We start from the raw sequence: 18770 nt of genomic DNA, 5'->3' as shown, positions 1-18770 counted from the left end.
CTCTAGCTGTACAGCCCCGTCTGGGACTGTCGGCTTCAAATGCGTCTCCACAAACGCGAAAACAGCAGTGGATTGGAAGTCATTGTCCTTCGAAACTAGCAGCCGAAGTTCATCCATTTTATTTGGTAGGGAGTTCACGTTGCCAAGGAATATACCTGGGAGTGGTGGACGCGATCCTCTCCGCCGTAGGCGAACCAAACAACCTCCTCTCTTCCCCCGTTGTCTTTTGGTCCAACGCACCGCAGCGGTAAAGAACGCTGTCCCCCTCACCAGAATATCCAATATGTCCGTGGAACGGGTGAGTAATGTTGGAAAAATGTCCGGTGGGGTAGAAGACCCAATGTGCAGCAACTCTTCTTTAGTGTAAGAAGGTTCACAGGACACGTAAACAAAACTTAACAGACAGAACACCACACACGTCATTGCCATAGCAGCCCTGGGCGGCGCCATCTTGTCTCACACAGACAGACTTGTCTCCTTCTCATATATACATGCATACTGTAACAGGCATCGCTGTTTGGTAATAAACCCAAGCAGACAGCTCTGCATCAGACATTCGCTGCTGTTTTACATGCGTGTACATGTATGCACACACATACAGTACATGTTTACATGCGCGTACATGTATGCACACACATACAGTACATGTTTACATGCGCGTACATGTATGCACACACATACAGTACATGTTTACATGCGCGTACATGTATGCACACACATACAGTACATGTTTACATGCGCGTACATGTATGCACACACATACAGTACATGTTTTATATGCATGTACATGTATGCACACATAAAGTACATGTTTTACATGCACGTATGCACACATAAAGTACATGTTTTACATGCACGTATGCACACATACAGTACATGTTTTACATGCACGTATGCACACATACAGTACATGTTTTACATGCACGTATGCACACATAAAGTACATGTTTTACATGCACGTATGCACACATACAGTACATGTTTTACATGCACGTATGCACACATACAGTACATGTTTTACATGCACGTATGCACACATACAGTACATGTTTTACATGCACGTATGCACACATAAAGTACATGTTTTACATGCACGTATGCACACATACAGTACATGTTTTACATGCACGTATGCACACATACAGTACATGTTTTACATGCACGTATGCACACATACAGTACATGTTTTACATGCACGTATGCACACATACAGTACATGTTTTACATGCACACAGTGTTGTATTGGTGATTTTGTTAGTGGTGGGACGCTATTTTAAAGACGTCACGCGCACGTCGCTACACTACACACCTACACTACAGGTCACACAATGGACAATTGATATACATGCAAAACAGCAGATGCATACATGATTATAGTCGCTTCTTTTGGGCTTGTTTTCAAAGACCTGGTTGCTTATTTCTTGCGCAATAAAATAATAATCTGGTTAACACTGTATGTCACACAGTCCTTCTTTACCCTCTGCCACCGTCAGCAGGTTGCCGAAGTCGGCGGCGGCGGTGTGGGACGCGGCGGGCTCCGAGCTCTTCACCTGGCCCAGCATGAGGAAGGGCTCGTAGTCTGTGGACAGGTCAGCCAGGCTGAGGAGGTAGTGGCTCTGCTGCGTGTGCAGGTTGGAGCCCGACACGCAGCAATGCAGAACCTGACGGGTAAAAACAGAGAAAAAGAGAAATATGGGATCAGTGCGTCACATTCATAGATTTATACTTAGTTGTGCGTAGGTTTGGGATCCTTTAGGACAGCGGTTCTCAACCAGTGGTCCTTGAGGGGGTTCCAGGGGGTCCCCAGCAAAAGTAGTTAATATAGCATCACAATAATTTTAACCACTTTAACCTTTTATACTTTAGCTATTAACTCACTGAGTGCCCAAATTATTTCTGGCTATTTCTGGCCAGTGCAATTTTGTGCAAAAAGTTAAAAAAAAGTGCTTTGGAAGCGAGATAAAGCCTTTTTCAGTTATAAGTTAAACAAGGAGTGGATGGAGCTGCAAATCTTCAGATAATGATATCTTGGGTTCTGAACAATTTTTATTTTATTTTTTTTACATTTTTTTCAAAAACACGTGAAACACGTGATTGGCATGTTGCACCATAGCGGTAAAACACGTGAATGGCACTCAATGAGTTAAAAAATAGCAGATCTACAAGCTCATAGCGCGCTATGAGCTTGTAGATCTGCTATTTTTCAAAACTCTTGAACATTAGAGAACATTTTTAACACAAATCTTTGCTTCTGGGGGTCCCTGGCACAACATATTTTCAGATGGGGGTCCGCAGCCAAATATTTATCAATTTGGGGGTCCTTGACGTGATAAAGTTTGAGACCCACTGCTTTAGGACACGGGTTCTTCAACGTTTTTCAGGCCAAGGAGGACCCCTTAGCTGAGAGAGAGAGATGAAGCAGGGACCCCCCAGCCACTACATTGTATAAAACTGTGTTGCAGAATATAGATTTTCATAGATTTCTCTCAAAATATTTTGTTCCAGGGACCCCCAGAAGCAAAGGTTTGAGTTAAAAATGTTCGCTTAAAAAAAAAATATATATATTCAAAGATTTGCTCAAATGTTCACGATTTTTCAAAAACAGCTGATCTATAAAAGCCTGTAGCGCGGCACTCGGTTGGGGACCCCCTGGTATCCCCCCCCAAGGACCCCTGTGGGGGTCCCCGGACCACACTTTGAAAACCAATGATCTAGCTTAGCCAGCAGCCATCTGATTCTCTGCGATGTGGTTCATGTTGTTCCCCCCCAGGGGGGGGGATGGTTGTTGATAGGTGGTGATGGCATCATGCGGTGACACGGCCCCTATCCGTGATGACAGTGATCTGGCAGAGAGCCGCGCAAACAGTGCCTTCTTCTCAGGCATGATGGCCCTGTTGCAGCCAGCCAAGAGTACACACAATATAGCAGGGGTCTACAATGTTTTCAGGCCAAGGACCCCCTAGCTGAGAGAGAGATGAAAAAGGGACCCCCTACTCTATATTGTATAAAATTGTGTTTCAGATTAGAAAGTTTTTTTTTTACTTAAGTCTGCTCTTTTTTCCCTCTACACCTATAGCCTCTTTGCCAAAAAATAGCCGATCTACAAGCTCTCAACGCCTCGCGCTGCGAGGCGTTGAGAGCTTGTAGATCTTCTATTTTCGGCTAATGTTCACCTCAGAAAAAGGAATTCTAGGGTTCAAGTGGTTAATGTAAAAAAAACGAAATCCTATCACACAAAGATTTGGCGGACCCCCATAGTAGCTCTGAGGAACCCCCCCTAGGGGTCCCGGACCCCCTGTTGAAGACCCCTGCAATATAATATATCGTCTCTGTTGGGGCGAAAACCTCATATGTCCAAAAACGTGACATACCAAAGCCTAAACCGCTTGTGCTATAACCACGGCCCTGCTTCTGTGACTAACGCGGAACTGCCTCTCGTCTACCAAAAACCACGCCCGCTTCGGTGACACACACCGAACTGCCTCTCACCTACAACAACTGTGGACTCTTTTTTTTGGCCGATAAAGTATAGTTTTTGACGCCGACGGAGGTCGTGCCGTCTCAAGCGAACATGAGCCACGAGCGAGCTAAAGCGTAGCCTCGGAAACCCATTGCCTTTTTTAACTTTTTTTTTTTTTTTTAAGTCTGGGGGAACCTTGCAGGAACGGTGGTTTAGGAGTGGGAGTGAACCTTGTTATCTCCTAACCAATCAGAGTGCAGAGGGGCGTGGCTCTAAATTTGGTGACGTCAGCGTGTTCCGTGCACAGGCCGGGGGGGGGGGGGGGGTGTGTGTGGAGGGTGGGGAGGGGAGGGGAGGCGGGGACATAGATTGGTGAAGCAATAGGGAGCCGGCGTTTGATTCCAGCGCTAGGTTTGGATCCGCCCCTCTATACCTTGGAAAGCCTATGGTTCTTCCAGCCTAGCTAAAGCGAGCGAGTCGCCGTGCCGGACGCTGCGCAAGTTTCGCTTGAGCCGACTCAGCACCGTTCTAGTTTTATGTACCGATAGGGACAGAATCGTAAATCTTCAGTTTTGGGGTGAGCCGAGCGTTTGCCCCCAGCTAACACTCACCCACCCAAGTGGCTACTGGCCAATCACAGCGCGTCCTTTTTGCACAAGCGGTATACGCTTTGGGATGACGCGTCCAAAACTGTTACTTTTCAGGATTCAAATTCAAAAGTTAACCCATTAACACATTTACCGCCGGGCCCGTAGTTCTACGGGCCGTTAAATCCAACGGTTAAGCGCCGAGCCCGTAGTCCTACGGGCTGCGGTCTTTTCGCGCATGCGCGGTCCGGGTGCACTTTCGGAATTTTTTTGATCCACTTCCGTTTCCGGTTTGATGACAGGAAATAGAATTATTTGGGATCCGGTTTTGAAGATCACGCCCGCTCCCATTCTACAGACGAAACTGAAACTCAATTCTCTTCCTGTAGTTTTTTCTCCTCGCATTTCACTGTTTAACGTAATCCGCTCTAACTCAAACATGGATGCCCCGTTTGACACGCGATCTTCACTGGGAGATACAGGGAGATCTCGCGGATGTAAACAGACCGTGTAGAGCTCAATCTTAAGGATTTTAACAAGATCTATGGCGACATGAAAAAAACAAAAAAACAACAAAAACACCTTGGCACTGGTGAGTACATTATGAGATTAACCTCTGGCGGTCGATGTGTTAATACCTGGAACGCATCTGTGTCACTTTAGATTTCTTTGGCTATTCAAAAATAGCAGATCTGCAAGCTCGTAGCGCGGCACCGAGTGCCGCGCTACGAGCTTGCAGATCTGCTATTTTTGAAAAATCGCGAAAATTCTTTTTTTTATATTTTTTTCAAAAAACTGTTAGGATTTAGATTTTTTTTTAAGAATCGCCCCAGGTCTTCAGATCTACAAGCTTGTGGATCCGATACTTTTGTGTAACACTGTAGCACGAGCAAGTCGGGCATTGATTTACGAGAAAAAAAACGACCGCAACGATATACAGTATGCCACCATTCACATCACAAGCCGATGGATGGATGGATGGATGGACGGACAGACAGACAGACAGACAGACAGACAGACAGACGGACGGACGGAGATAGAGAGAGGAGGGTCTTTATTGCTACTAATCCGTTTCTCCTGTGATATGCAAGTGTATTGATCTACATAACAGATGGCACAGCATCGGTTGGCAGGCCTCGATAAGACTCACTGGGGCAGTTGATTACAGCCATTGGACAGGTTTTCTCTGTTTGATTTAATTAAGACTTTATCCCCGCGCCCGGCTCCCACCGCAAACATGTACACACACACGCACGCGCGCGCAAACACACACACACACCTGTGTACAGAATGGTCCGTTTGGAGGTAAGGTATCGACACAGCAAGTCACAAGTGGGGGTAATGATTACATTTTTTAAGAGAGAGAAACACATGTCTTGTCAGGGCCTCTAACTCTCAGGGTACAACAATTTGGTTAGAGCTATGGAAAGGCTAATCCCATCCATTCAACACACACACACACACACACACACGCACACACACACACACACGCACACACACGCGCGCGGCAGGCTGGCTGGCCTCGCTGTCATCTGCAACAGTATTGTGTGGGGCGATGTAGTAGACAGTATGCGCATGAGAGACGTGCACACACACAGGCTTGTGTGAGTGCACAGGGGACGGATTAGAGAGCTTGATGCTGAAAAGACCTCAACCAAACAGCTGCCGCACACCAAAGCCCCAAAGAGCGAGCGAGCGAGAGAGAGAGAGAGAGAGAGAGAGAGGGAGAGAGAGAGAGAGAGAGAGAGAGAGAGAGAGAGAGAGAGAGAGAGAGAGAGAGGGGGGAGAGATGGTGAGGGGGAGAGAGAGAGAGAGAGAGAGAGAGAGAGAGAGAGAGAGAGAGAGAGAGAGAGAGAGAGAGAGAGAGAGAGATGGTGAGAGGGAGAGAGATGAGAGGAGAGGGAGAGAGAGCGGGAGAGAGAGAGAGAGAGAGAGAGAGAGAGAGAGAGAGAGAGAGAGAGATGGTGAGAGGGAGAGAGAGAGAGAGAGAGAGAGAGAGAGAGAGAGAGAGAGAGAGAGAGAGAGAGATGGTGAGAGGGAGAGAGATGAGAGGAGAGGGAGAGAGAGAGCGAGCGAGCGAGCGCGAGAGCGAGAGCGAGAGCGAGAGAGAGAGAGAGAGAAGGGGTGAAAGGGAGAGTGAGAGAGAGAGAGAGAGAGAGAGAGGGGAGGGGAGAGGGGGGGACACCCATGGCTCTGCTTGACAACTAAGTGCCAGTACCTCACATAGCAACAGTTTCCCGGAAAGGTAATACGACATGGAACAAACATACTGTAGAGATAGTGGTTCACATATGGATGGATGGGTTCACTCATGCGCGCGCACACACACACACACACACACACACACACACAATATAATAAAGACAAAAGCAAACAGAGAGACACACAAGCGGGTGCAGAAAAACACATCAGAAGAACACACATAGGTATTAACGCACATACACATACAGCCATGTGCAATAGCAACACACACACACACACAGGCGGAGGGGTGCAGCTGGCTGCTCAGGCAGGCAGGGAGAGAGCAGATGGAGGCGCTTGAGTGGAGCTCCAGTCAACCAATAAGGTCCAGTGCAATCATGCCTTTTACAGCGAGCCGCCTCATGCTGTTAGTCACCAAACACACACACACACACACGCACACACACACACACACACACACACACACACACACACACACACACACACACACACACACACACACACACACACACACACACACACACACACACACACACACACACACACACACACACACACACACACACACACACACACACACACACACACACACACACACACACACACACACACACACACACACACACTCAAGTTCAACTCTCAATGGCAAAAGATGCAAAGTGCATCAGCTTTATTCATGAGTATGTATGTGCACGGTAGCGTGCCTCACATGCACACTACCCGAGGAACTCAAAACAATCCTGAAAAGGATTTGTTGGCATACAGTACAACAAGTAAAAAGATAAAGCATCCTCTAAAGCGTCATTTTTATACTCCCATCGCACAATACTCGTTAGCTTGAAGATCTGTTGTTGTCTGCGAGCAAGCAACACGTACCATGGAGCATGAATGAGGCTTAAAACATGTCTCTAAGAATACAACAGTTAACTATTACATGTAGTTGCTGTCGGGCAGAAACCTTGTAGCTTTATATTGCAATGTTGAATCTTTTTTTTTGGTGTGGAAATGACTGCGCACTTCGTCGTATGACAATGTCGCGTAAAAGTGGTCGAAATAGCCGATCTACAAGCTCACAACGGGTTGCAAAGCAACACATTGTGAGCATGTAAATCGGCTATTTTTGAATGAAAGGGTTAGTCTCTCTGTGTTTATTTAGTTAAGTATTTAACCGATGGAAAGTATTAACATGAGCTTGTGACTAAATAATAACCGATCTGGATCCATTCAAAAAACAGGTAATTTCTTTCCATTTCCTGAAAAGTGAGGGTTTTGGACATAACAAGGTTTCCGTGGCAGGAAGAGTCAGATGCTTTAATTGATTGATATGGTGCCGATACGGCCCCACCTCGTAACCCCACTCCTAATATATTATTTCCAATTAAAACCAGTGGGGTCGCGTCTTTTGTTCGCCCGCCGGACAACCAATCATGTTAATTGTCTTTTTCTTTCATAGCAGCTGCAGTCTCTCTCATATTAAGACATATTCAATTCAAATCTCTGGGACAAGCGTTTATAGCCCGGGCTTATCAAGTGGACAAAAGGTTCTGTTTGAATAATTTGACCATTTCTTATCTGGGCTGACACGCTCACAAAGGTCTGCCGTTGACCGCATCTGCCCAGGCAGGCGCCGTTTGAATAATACCTCATTCATTTACACCCCCATAGCTCCTCCCTCTCTCTCTCTCTCTCTCTCTCTCGCCTTGGATCGTAAAAAAAACGGAGGCGTCATTCAGAACGAACCCGCGGCACAAAAAACGCACGACTAAAAAGGTTTTCAAGCGGATGCGGACGTGCGTTGGTAACGCTCGCAGGTTTCCAAGGGACCAGTAGTGGGAAAAGTACTCGAATGTTTTACTTAGGTAAAAGTATCAATACTGCAATGTAGAAGTTACAAGTAAAAGTACTAACATTTTTGAAAATAGCAGATCTACAAACTCACAACCAACGCGTCCTATCGCGACGCGTTGTGAGCTTGTAGATCGGCTATTTTCAAATAGCCTAGGTATAAAACAGGCCTAAAGTGGTTAATGTACGTTTCATAATATCATAATGTATATCTGAAAAGTAACTAGTAACTGAAGTTTTCAAATAATTGTAGTGGAGTAAAAGTACTATATTTGCCTCTGAGATGTAGTGGAGTATAAGTAAAAGTACTGAAAACTGGAAATACTCAAGTAAATTAAAAAAATAAAATACATCAAAATTGCACTTAACTCATTCAGTGCCACATGACGTCTAAGACGTCATGAAAAAAAAAAAATATATATATATATATATAATTCAATTTTTCTTTTTTTTATGTTCAGAACCCAAGATATGATGATTTGAAGATTTGCAGCTCCATTCACTTCTTGTTTAACTTCTTACTGAAAAAGGCTGTATCTCGGCTCCTGAGCACTTTTTTTTTGAATTTTGGCTGTGGCACTCAGAACCAAAATTCCATAAATAAGAATGGCACTGAAAGAGTTAAGTACAATACTTGAGTAAATGTACTTAGTTACTTTACACCACTGCTCCGAATAATAAATAAAACACCACAAAGTGACGAGCCGTTAATGACACACACACACACACACACACACACACACACACACACCCCTGTTTGTTTAGACTACTTTTGGGTACGGATGTCAGGACACCCCCCTTTCGGGGGCTACCCTTTCTGAATGGGTTAGAGAGAAGCTGTGACCACTGTTGGTTTTCAGAGGGTGCCCACTTTACCAATATGTCTTGATATTTTTGATTTAAGCTTTATTTTAAAAGTATGATTTTTTACCCTGAGATTGGGGACAATCATATTTAACCCACTTTTCGGGACTTGGGCGGGGCTTATTTCACACAACAGGAAGTCACCTTTGGGGCTTTGGTCTATACACACAGCCTACTTTAAGCCACCTTTGGGGTTCTGGGACATATCCTGGCTGCTCTATACTGCACTTTTCAGTGATATCATCTGTTATGCTATGTCACTAAAATGTGGAATGCCCTACCAAAGGCTCTAAAGGAGAATAAATCCCTACTCTCCTTCAAAACCACCCTAAAAGAGCACCTACAGGAGGTTGCAAATTGAAACTGGCCCCTGTAAAAAAAAACATAGCCTCCCACCCCCGACCTGTTTCACTGTAAATAGTCCTCTTCAATTTTTTTATTTTATTTTTGTAAATAACTATTACATGCTGTTCCACATAGTGTTGCTGTTTATCTGATCAATGTTTCTATGAATTGAGTACAAAGGACCACAATTGAAACAAGCTTGGCTTTTTGTGTAGATCCTTTTAGCAGACCTTGTATTCTAAACTGTTTAAGCTTTTTGTTTGCAAACTGCTAATAAAGTATTCAATCAATCAATCAATCAATCAATGCCTTCTCTGTATTGTCACTTTCCATGTCACAAGCATGTCACTGTTCAAAAAGAACTAGGGCCTGTTTCACAAAGGGTAGATTAGGATTTAGCAGATATCCTGGCTTAAACAAGCCAGGCTCAGCCATGACTCGGTTTCACGAAGGAAATCCCGCTTTAGTTATCATGGAAACTTAGCTGTGAAGTTAGCTTGCTCCGGACCAGGATAACGGCCAAGCTTTATTAATCCGTGTCCTGTTGTTCAAGTTTTGTGAAACAGCTTTGGGGTATTAGGCTATACACAAACTACTGTAAGCCACCTTTGAGGTATTAGGCTATACACAAACTACTGTAAGCCACCTTTGGGGTATTAGGCTATACACAAACTACTGTAAGCCACCTTTGGGGTATTAGGCTAGTATACACAAACTATTGTAAGCCACCTTTGGGGTATTAGGCTATACACAAACTATTGTAAGCCACCTTTGGGGTATTAGGCTATACACAAACTACTGTAAGCCACCTTTGGGGTATTAGGCTAGTATACACAAACTACTGTAAGCCACCTTTGGGGTATTAGGCTATACACAAACTACTGTAAGCCACCTTTGGGGTATTAGGCTAGTATACACAAACTACTGTAAGCCACCTTTGGGGTATTAGGCTAGTATACACAAACTAGTGTAAGCCACCTTTGGGGTATTAGACTATACACAAACTACTGTAAGCCACCTTTGGGGTATTAGGCTATACACAAACTACTGTAAGCCACCTTTGGGGTATTAGGCTAGTATACACAAACTACTGTAAGCCACCTTTGGGGTATTAGGCTAGTATACACAAACTACTGTAAGCCACCTTTGGGGTATTAGGTTATACACAAACTACTGTAAGCCACCTTTGGGGTATTAGGCTAGTATACACAAACTACTGTAAGCCACCTTTGGGGTATTAGGCTATACACAAACTACTGTAAGCCACCTTTGGGGTATTAGGCTAGTATACACAAACTACTGTAAGCCACCTTTGGGGTATTAGGCTAGTATACACAAACTACTGTAAGCCACCTTTGGGGTATTAGGTTATACACAAACTACTGTAAGCCACCTTTGGGGTATTAGGCTAGTATACACAAACTACTGTAAGCCACCTTTGGGGTATTAGGCTATACACAAACTACTGTAAGCCATCTTTGGGGTATTAGGCTAGTATACACAAACTACTGTAAGCCACCTTTGGGGTATTAGGCTAGTATACACAAACTAGTGTAAGCCACCTTTGGGGTATTAGACTATACACAAACTACTGTAAGCCACCTTTGGGGTATTAGGCTATACACAAACTACTGTAAGCCACCTTTGGGGTATTAGGCTAGTATACACAAACTACTGTAAGCCACCTTTGGGGTATTAGGCTAGTATACACAAACTACTGTAAGCCACCTTTGGGGTATTAGGTTATACACAAACTACTGTAAGCCACCTTTGGGGTATTAGGCTAGTATACACAAACTACTGTAAGCCACCTTTGGGGTATTAGGCTATACACAAACTACTGTAAGCCACCTTTGGGGTATTAGGCTAGTATACACAAACTACTGTAAGCCACCTTTGGGGTATTAGGCTAGTATACACAAACTACTGTAAGCCACCTTTGGGGTATTAGGTTATACACAAACTACTGTAAGCCACCTTTGGGGTATTAGGCTAGTATACACAAACTACTGTAAGCCACCTTTGGGGTATTAGGCTATACACAAACTACTGTAAGCCACCTTTGGGGTATTAGGCTAGTATACACAAGCTACTGTAAGCCACCTTTGGGGTATTAGGCTATACACAAACTACTGTAAGCCACCTTTGGGGTATTAGGCTAGTATACACAAACTACTGTAAGACACCTTTGGGGTATTAGGCTAGTATACACAAACTACTGTAAGCCACCTTTGGGGTATTAGGCTATACACAAACTACTGTAAGCCACCTTTGGGGTATTAGGCTATACACAAACTACTGTAAGCCACCTTTGGGGTATTAGGCTAGTATACACAAACTGCTGTAGGCTAAGCCACCTTTGGGGTATTAGGCTATACACAAACTACTGTAAGCCACCTTTGGGGTATTAGGCTAGTATACACAACCTACTGTAAGCCACCTTTGGGGTATTAGGTTATACACAAACTACTGTAAGCCACCTTTGGGGTATTAGGCTAGTATACACAAACTACTGTAAACCACCTTTGGGGTATTAGGCTATACACAAACTACTGTAAGCCACCTTTGGGGTATTAGACTATACACAAACTACTGTAAGCCACCTTTGGGGTATTAGGCTAGTATACACAAACTACTGTAAGCCACCTTTGGGGTATTAGGCTAGTATACACAAACTACTGTAAGCCACCTTTGGGGTATTAGGCTATACACAAACTACTGTAAGCCACCTTTGGGGTATTAGGCTATACACAAGCTATACACAAACTACTGTAAGCCACCTTCGGGTATTAGGCTATACACAAACTACTGTAAGCCACCTTTGGGGTATTAGGTTATACACAAACTACTGTAAGCCACCTTTGAGGTATTAGGTTATACACACACTACTGTAAGCCACCTTTGGGGTATTAGGCTATACACAAACTACTGTAAGCCACCTTTGGGGTATTAGGCTATACACAAACTACTGTAAGCCACCTTTGGGGTATTAGGCTAGTATACACAAACTACTGTAAGCCACCTTTGGGGTATTAGGTTATACACAAACTACTGTAAGCCACCTTTGGGGTATTAGGCTAGTATACACAAACTACTGTAAGCCACCTTTGGGGTATTAGGCTATACACAAACTACTGTAAGCCACCTTTGGGGTATTAGGCTAGTATACACAAACTACTGTAAGCCACCTTTGGGGTATTAGGCTAGTATACACAAACTACTGTAAGCCACCTTTGGGGTATTAGGCTAGTATACACAAACTACTGTAAGCCACCTTTGGGGTATTAGGTTATACACAAACTACTGTAAGCCACCTTTGGGGTATTAGGCTAGTATACACAAACTACTGTAAGCCACCTTTTGGGGTATTAGGCTATACACAAACTACTGTAAGCCACCTTTGGGGTATTAGGCTAGTATACACAAACTACTGTAAGCCACCTTTGGGGTATTAGGCTAGTATACACAAACTACTGTAAGCCACCTTTGGGGTATGAGGCTATACACAAACTACTGTAAGCCACCTTTGGGGTATTAGGCTAGTATACACAAACTACTGTAAGCCACCTTTGGGGTATTAGGCTAGTATACACAAACTACTGTAAGCCACCTTTGGGGTATTAGGCTATACACAAACTACTGTAAGCCACCTTTGGGGTATTAGGCTATACACAAACTACTGTAAGCCACCTTTGGGGTATTAGGCTAGTATACACAAACTGCTGTAAGCCACCTTTTGGGTATTAGGTTATACACAAACTACTGTAAGCCACCTTTGGGGTATTAGGTTATACACAAACTGATAGATTGTGGGGTCTACTTTTCTCAAATCACAAACACAGGAAGTACATTTTGGGGTCAATGCATTTTATTAATTGTAGGATATATTTGTTTTAACTGAACGCAGATGTACAAGCTCTTGTGAAGACATGCAGAACATTAAACCAACAGCTACGTATTAGCCACTCTGGATAGTGGACAAAAAGGTAATTTCTGGGCCTTGATAATGGTGCAAACTGGACTATACAGTATAAAGGGATATGTTCAGATTAACCACATGAACTCCAGCGTTTCTATTCTGGACATATCAAAATAAGCGAGCAGTCGACACAAATAGGCAAACTACAAGACCAGTATAACATGCACCCCCACAACAGCACATTTTCCTCCAGCCCCATTAACTCACTCACTGCCAATGACGTGTTGACATTTGTTTGGGAAAAACACATGCACCATTCTTTACAGTTTGGCTGCACAACTGTTACAACTGGTACATCTTCGTGTTACTGTCTAACTGAGCTTATTGTTGTCTGGATATCATGGAAGACCAATTTCTCGAAAGTCTGAGGTCTCATTATTCCTTGATGTGCTTGATACACACATCCATCCCCAATTGAAAATATAGTGTCAGGTTTTAATTTTGCCTGCAGTCTCCTGCCTGCAGGATATCTGCAAACAATTTCACACAGTGATCTGGGAATTACTGTGGATCAATATGAAGTCCAGAAGATATTTGCACATACATGTACAAGGCCTCAGGTCCAGACGTGATATGTGGCCGGCTGCTGCATTCATGCAGTCAGGAACTTGCAGTGGCTTGGTGTCCCATCTACCAAAAGTCACTGCACTCACTTACGGTTCCGTCCATCTGGAAAGATTCTACTATAATCCCTGTTCCCAAAAAGGCCTGCTGCAAGGAAAATAATGACTACCGCCCAGTCGCTTTGACTTCAGTAATTATGAAGTGTTTTGAGAAAATCATTGTCAGTCTATTGAAGGCAGCGGTTGGTTGTTCATTGGATACTTTTCAGTTTGCTTACAGGAGTAACAGGTGTATAGAGGATACAGTTTTGGCCTTGGATTAATTTCTTTTGAAACACTTGGAAAATAACAAAGCTTATGCACGCCTTCTTCTTGTAGATTTTAGCTCAGCATTTAATACAATACAGTCACATCTCTTAATTAAGAGGTTGAGGGACCATAATGTCCATCCCCTTATCATCAGGTGGTATTATTCCTTTTTAACTGAACGTACTCAAAGGGTCAGTGTGAATGGTACTTTGTCAGAGCCCAGAACCTTAAGTACTGGAGCACCTCAGGGCTGCGTTAGCTCACCGGTCCTTTTTACTTTGTACACAAATGAGTGTAGAAGTGGGAACCCGAATAATTACATCATAAAATTCTCGGATGATACTGCCATCTTATCCCTACTGGATAAGGATAGAGATTTAGCTGACTATTTTTTAGAGGTACAGAGGTTTGTAAAATGGTGTGATGACAACCACCTTGTTCTTGACGTTAGGAAGACACAGGAGATGGTGTTCGACCCCATGCGCATTGGTGACCACAGGCCTGTGGTCATTCATGACTCGACCATCTCACAGGTTTCTTCATATAAATACTTGGGCATTTTTAACTCACTAACCTGGAATACACGTGGACAGTCTCTGTAGTAAACTACAATGTTTTACATGGAAAGTTTGAACTTCTGCCTTCTGGTAGAGGGTACAGTGAACCAAAGTGGAAGTATATTGGGTTTAAAAAATCGTTTGTACCAGCATCAACTCAAATGTTGAACGAGGCTCTGAAACAGCACTGACTGAGAGATTTGATTGATCACTATTTGTGCACTTGTGTAATGTTGTGTCCCCCCTCTGGATGTATTTCTACTATGTCTTTTGTCATTGATGTCTTGTGTGTGGCTGCAGCAGGGGTGAAAGCCCAAGACAAATTTCCCTTGTGGACAATAAAGTTTACCTTGACCTTGATGGGACCCCCCCCCCTTCCTACCAGACTACAGAACCCCATTGAAAAAGCAAGGACTGTCCCTTTTTCTTCCATTCTGGTTGATTTGAGGGCATGTCAGCAGATGACAAGCCAACAGGTGCCTCTAATTAGCCTCTGATTGGCCCTGGTATCACTTGAATGGTTCACAGGGTGCAGAAGGCAGTGTGAAACACTATACGTTGAAAACTAACATGGGCAACCCTCCTGCCATCCCCAAAGTACCAAAATATTATTTACATGTAAAATTGCATTTACTGTTCATGGCACCATTAGGTGTAAAGACCACAAGATCAACATTCCCACCCCAATTGTATAGTTCCAAACCATGTGACTTCAATTCCATGCTTAGGTTCTGTGTTGCTAAGTTGCTTAGAGCGTGTGATTGTATTACGGAGATTAGTGGGGTAAGGGCAAAAATATATGCCTCCTCTCAGCATCCAACACTGCTGCTTTTCACTCTGAGTCTGAACAAACATTTTCCACTTCTGTGTCTCTCCTTCTAATCAGTGATTGACACCAGCTGCTGACTGGTGTAAAAATGTAGACCTGTCCACTTAAAGCCCAATCGGGGACATTTTAGTGGGGGAGGGGTGGAAGCGTAGTTGTATTCACCTAGCCTGTGGTGGACATAAATCATCCACCATGAAAATGTGTCCTGGGCTTTATTGTAAAGGCAAAAGCAAATTAACAGGTAGAACACATGAGTCCTGCAACAGATTTTAAAACACAAGTACGGTGTGTAGTCAAAGAGGGCAGGGAGCTCTACTACTATTAGCTGATAAGATGAGAGGGTGTATTATCCCACGTGTGTGACCACCACTGATGAGCTGGTATAGAGACATCTTATTTGCTGGATTCTACTCAAACCGACTGTTCATGGCACCATTAGGTGTTAAGACCACAAGATCAACATTCTCACCCCAACTGTATAGTCCCAAACCATGTGCCTTGTCAAGTGGTCCCCAATCAACTGGTGTGTATTCTGAAAAATGTCCCCAAAAGTTGCCTAAACAAACGCTTGTATTCCAGGGAGAGGGGCAAAAAAAGTAGACCTGTCCACTTAAGACCGATTGGGGACACTTTAGTGGGGGGAAGGAAAACAAATCTGGATTTCTTTGCTTTCACTCAATTTAGAAATGTGATTTTGGACTCGAAGTCTGTGTTGATGTCCATAAATGAATCTCTTGCCATAATTAAATTACGCAAACTTTTCTCATTTGCATAATTTGCATACAATATGTACTAATTGGGCCAAAACCAGGAAATATTATATAATATATTTTTGCTTGTAGTGAATTCAGGAAGATGATCATTAATCATTCATCTAGATCCATGTCTAATGTCCATTTAAAAGTGTCAGAATATGAATTATTTAAAAAATAAACTCATAATGCCGACCCTGAATGTTGCGTAATACGTAAACAATGTTTTTATGAGCACCTGCCAACATTCTCAATGGCAAATCCTGGACAAATACACTTCGTGCATATCGGATACTTCTTTCCAATACGTCGTCCTCCAAGATTTTCTGAAAGATGGACCATAGACTGATGGTGCTATATCAGAATATCTGGACATGGCACGTGAGCACCCTACTGGTAGACTCTGGGTGGACTGCCTGGTTTGTCCTACCTTTATTGCACTGCGTTTACTTTGTGCAGAGAGAGGGGGATACTTCCTCCTACAGCAACACTGCCTCAAGCAGATGGTCCTGTACTTCTTTGCTGCTGGGCACCATAAGTATGCATGGTACATCACCTGGTACCTCAAGATGGTGCAAAATCTTCCACATGAGGCCAAGCAGGATCTTTTAGCTGGGGCTCATGTCTGCCGCCACTCTGACGGTGGAACTGCTGTACCTGCTGACCAGTTTGGTGAGCAGACTTACATTAAACAAGGGAAAGGACAAGGTGGTTTGAAAGGCCTCTCAACCAATGAACAACAAGTTGCAGTGTGGATCAATTCCTTATTTGTTCCCATCTTTCCCAGATAGTGGAAGAAATGTACACAAGTCAGGAAACGGCAGATAATCCAGAGGAGGAATATGCACATGTGGAAGGAAAGGAGAATCAGAGTTGTGGGAAACATGAGGAGAAAGGTGAGAGACACAGAGAGCTGGATCAATGGGATTGTGTTAAAATCATGGAGGAGTTCCAGAAACACTCTCATCCCTTGAAAGATAATCAGAAAGTCCTGTACAACATTGTGAATGGACAGGTGGCTCAAAACTCTGTGAATGCGTAGAATGCTCTTCAGATTGGTGAACAGCAGAGCCATGACTTTGTAGCGTCTCTTCCAGAAGGCTTCCATAACACTATTGAGAAGAGAGTACCATGGAGGTGATGAAGAAAGCCGTCACTGGCAAGGCAGTTTATGACATGGAGGTCCTTTGCTCGACTCTTAGTCGTAGGCATAGCAGTGTGGCATAGATTTGAAAGATGTCTTTGATCATGAGCTCAGCCCTGTTCCACCATCACTGATCGATGAATATGGTTGCCTGAGATAGGGTGCTCTACCACATTGTCTGGCCTGTGGCAGGTACAATTGGGGACATTGCCTCTAGCATTAAATCACGCCTCAACAAAGCCTACACTGCAGTTGGAACTGATGAGATATTTGTCATCTTTGACCATTAAAGTGATGAGCTGTGATGAAGAGCGCATCAAACAAGATGCAGCTATCATGCCTTCTTTGCACATATGACCTCACTGCTGATAAGATCCTGTTGTGAATAACATGGACTGCATCGTAAACCATGAGGAGGCTGACATCACCCTCATTAGCTACGTGCTGCAAGCTGCTGGAGCAGGGGCACATACCATACAAATCTTAAGTGATGACACAGATGTATTTGTCCTGTTAGTGTGCTGGGTTTGGAAGGCCAATGTTCATTCTGCAGTGCAATGGGATGGCACCATCCTGAACATAAATGCCACTGTCAGGGCATTGGGCGAGAAATGCCAGGGTCTCCTGGGGATGCATGCCCTGTCAGGATGTGCTGTATCCTACGCCTGTGGAAAGGGCAAGGTATCTGCCCTGAGAGTACTCCTGGGAAGTGGCATGCCTGGTCTGAATACAGTGCATGGGGAACCTAATGCCACTCACAGTGATCTAAAAGATACAGGTACAGAGTTACACTGTTTGGGATGAAGAAGGCCAAGAGTATGAATACTGTTCACTACCAGGACTATAGACAGAGGGGGAAAAAACACCAGAGCCTCCAACTGATGCTGCACATAATGCATGCTCATCTCCAGGTTATATTGTGTGTGAGGTTCTAAATTAACTTCTGAGATAAGTGTGAGGTTCTAAATTTACTTAATGAATGTATTGCTGTTTCTAGTATTTGGTGATTTATTATTAGCTAATATCATACATTATGTTAATGGTTGGAATGTCACAATCTACATGTTTTTACCTTTCAAATGAGCATGAGTTGTGAAGAAGAACAGACACTACCATTAGCAGAAAAAAGACAACAGTTCTGAGGCAGTTGATTCACCCTCTTGTCCTGCTACATATCACCCTTTAATTTGCACTTAAGTGAAGATGTTTTATTTTTTGTTAATAAAAAAGTTAAATGGTGCTATTGAAAATTATGCTGTTAATGTTATTTTTTTTACTGATCAATGTTGAGAATTGTTTTTACAGTGTGGACTTGTTTAGTGCTTTGGAGACAT

The 18770-nt window shown here is 43.6% G+C and overlaps 1 protein-coding gene across 1 annotated transcript in view; it reads right to left on the bottom strand.

Annotated features, from left to right (window-relative positions):
* ralgapa2 (Ral GTPase activating protein catalytic subunit alpha 2) overlaps nucleotides 1–18770 on the bottom strand; it is a 224708-nt gene that overhangs the window by 79771 nt on the left and 126167 nt on the right. The window contains 1 exon segment of the mRNA XM_080414999.1: nucleotides 1478–1661. Within this exon segment, the coding sequence (XP_080271125.1) occupies nucleotides 1478–1661 (184 nt within the window).

Source organism: Gymnoscopelus braueri, assembly GCF_963280865.1.
Source record: "Gymnoscopelus braueri genome assembly, chromosome: 19".
Lineage (NCBI taxonomy): Eukaryota > Metazoa > Chordata > Actinopteri > Myctophiformes > Myctophidae > Gymnoscopelus > Gymnoscopelus braueri.
Note: the sequence above shows the minus strand (reverse complement) of the source record. Positions and strands in the feature narration are given on the sequence as shown.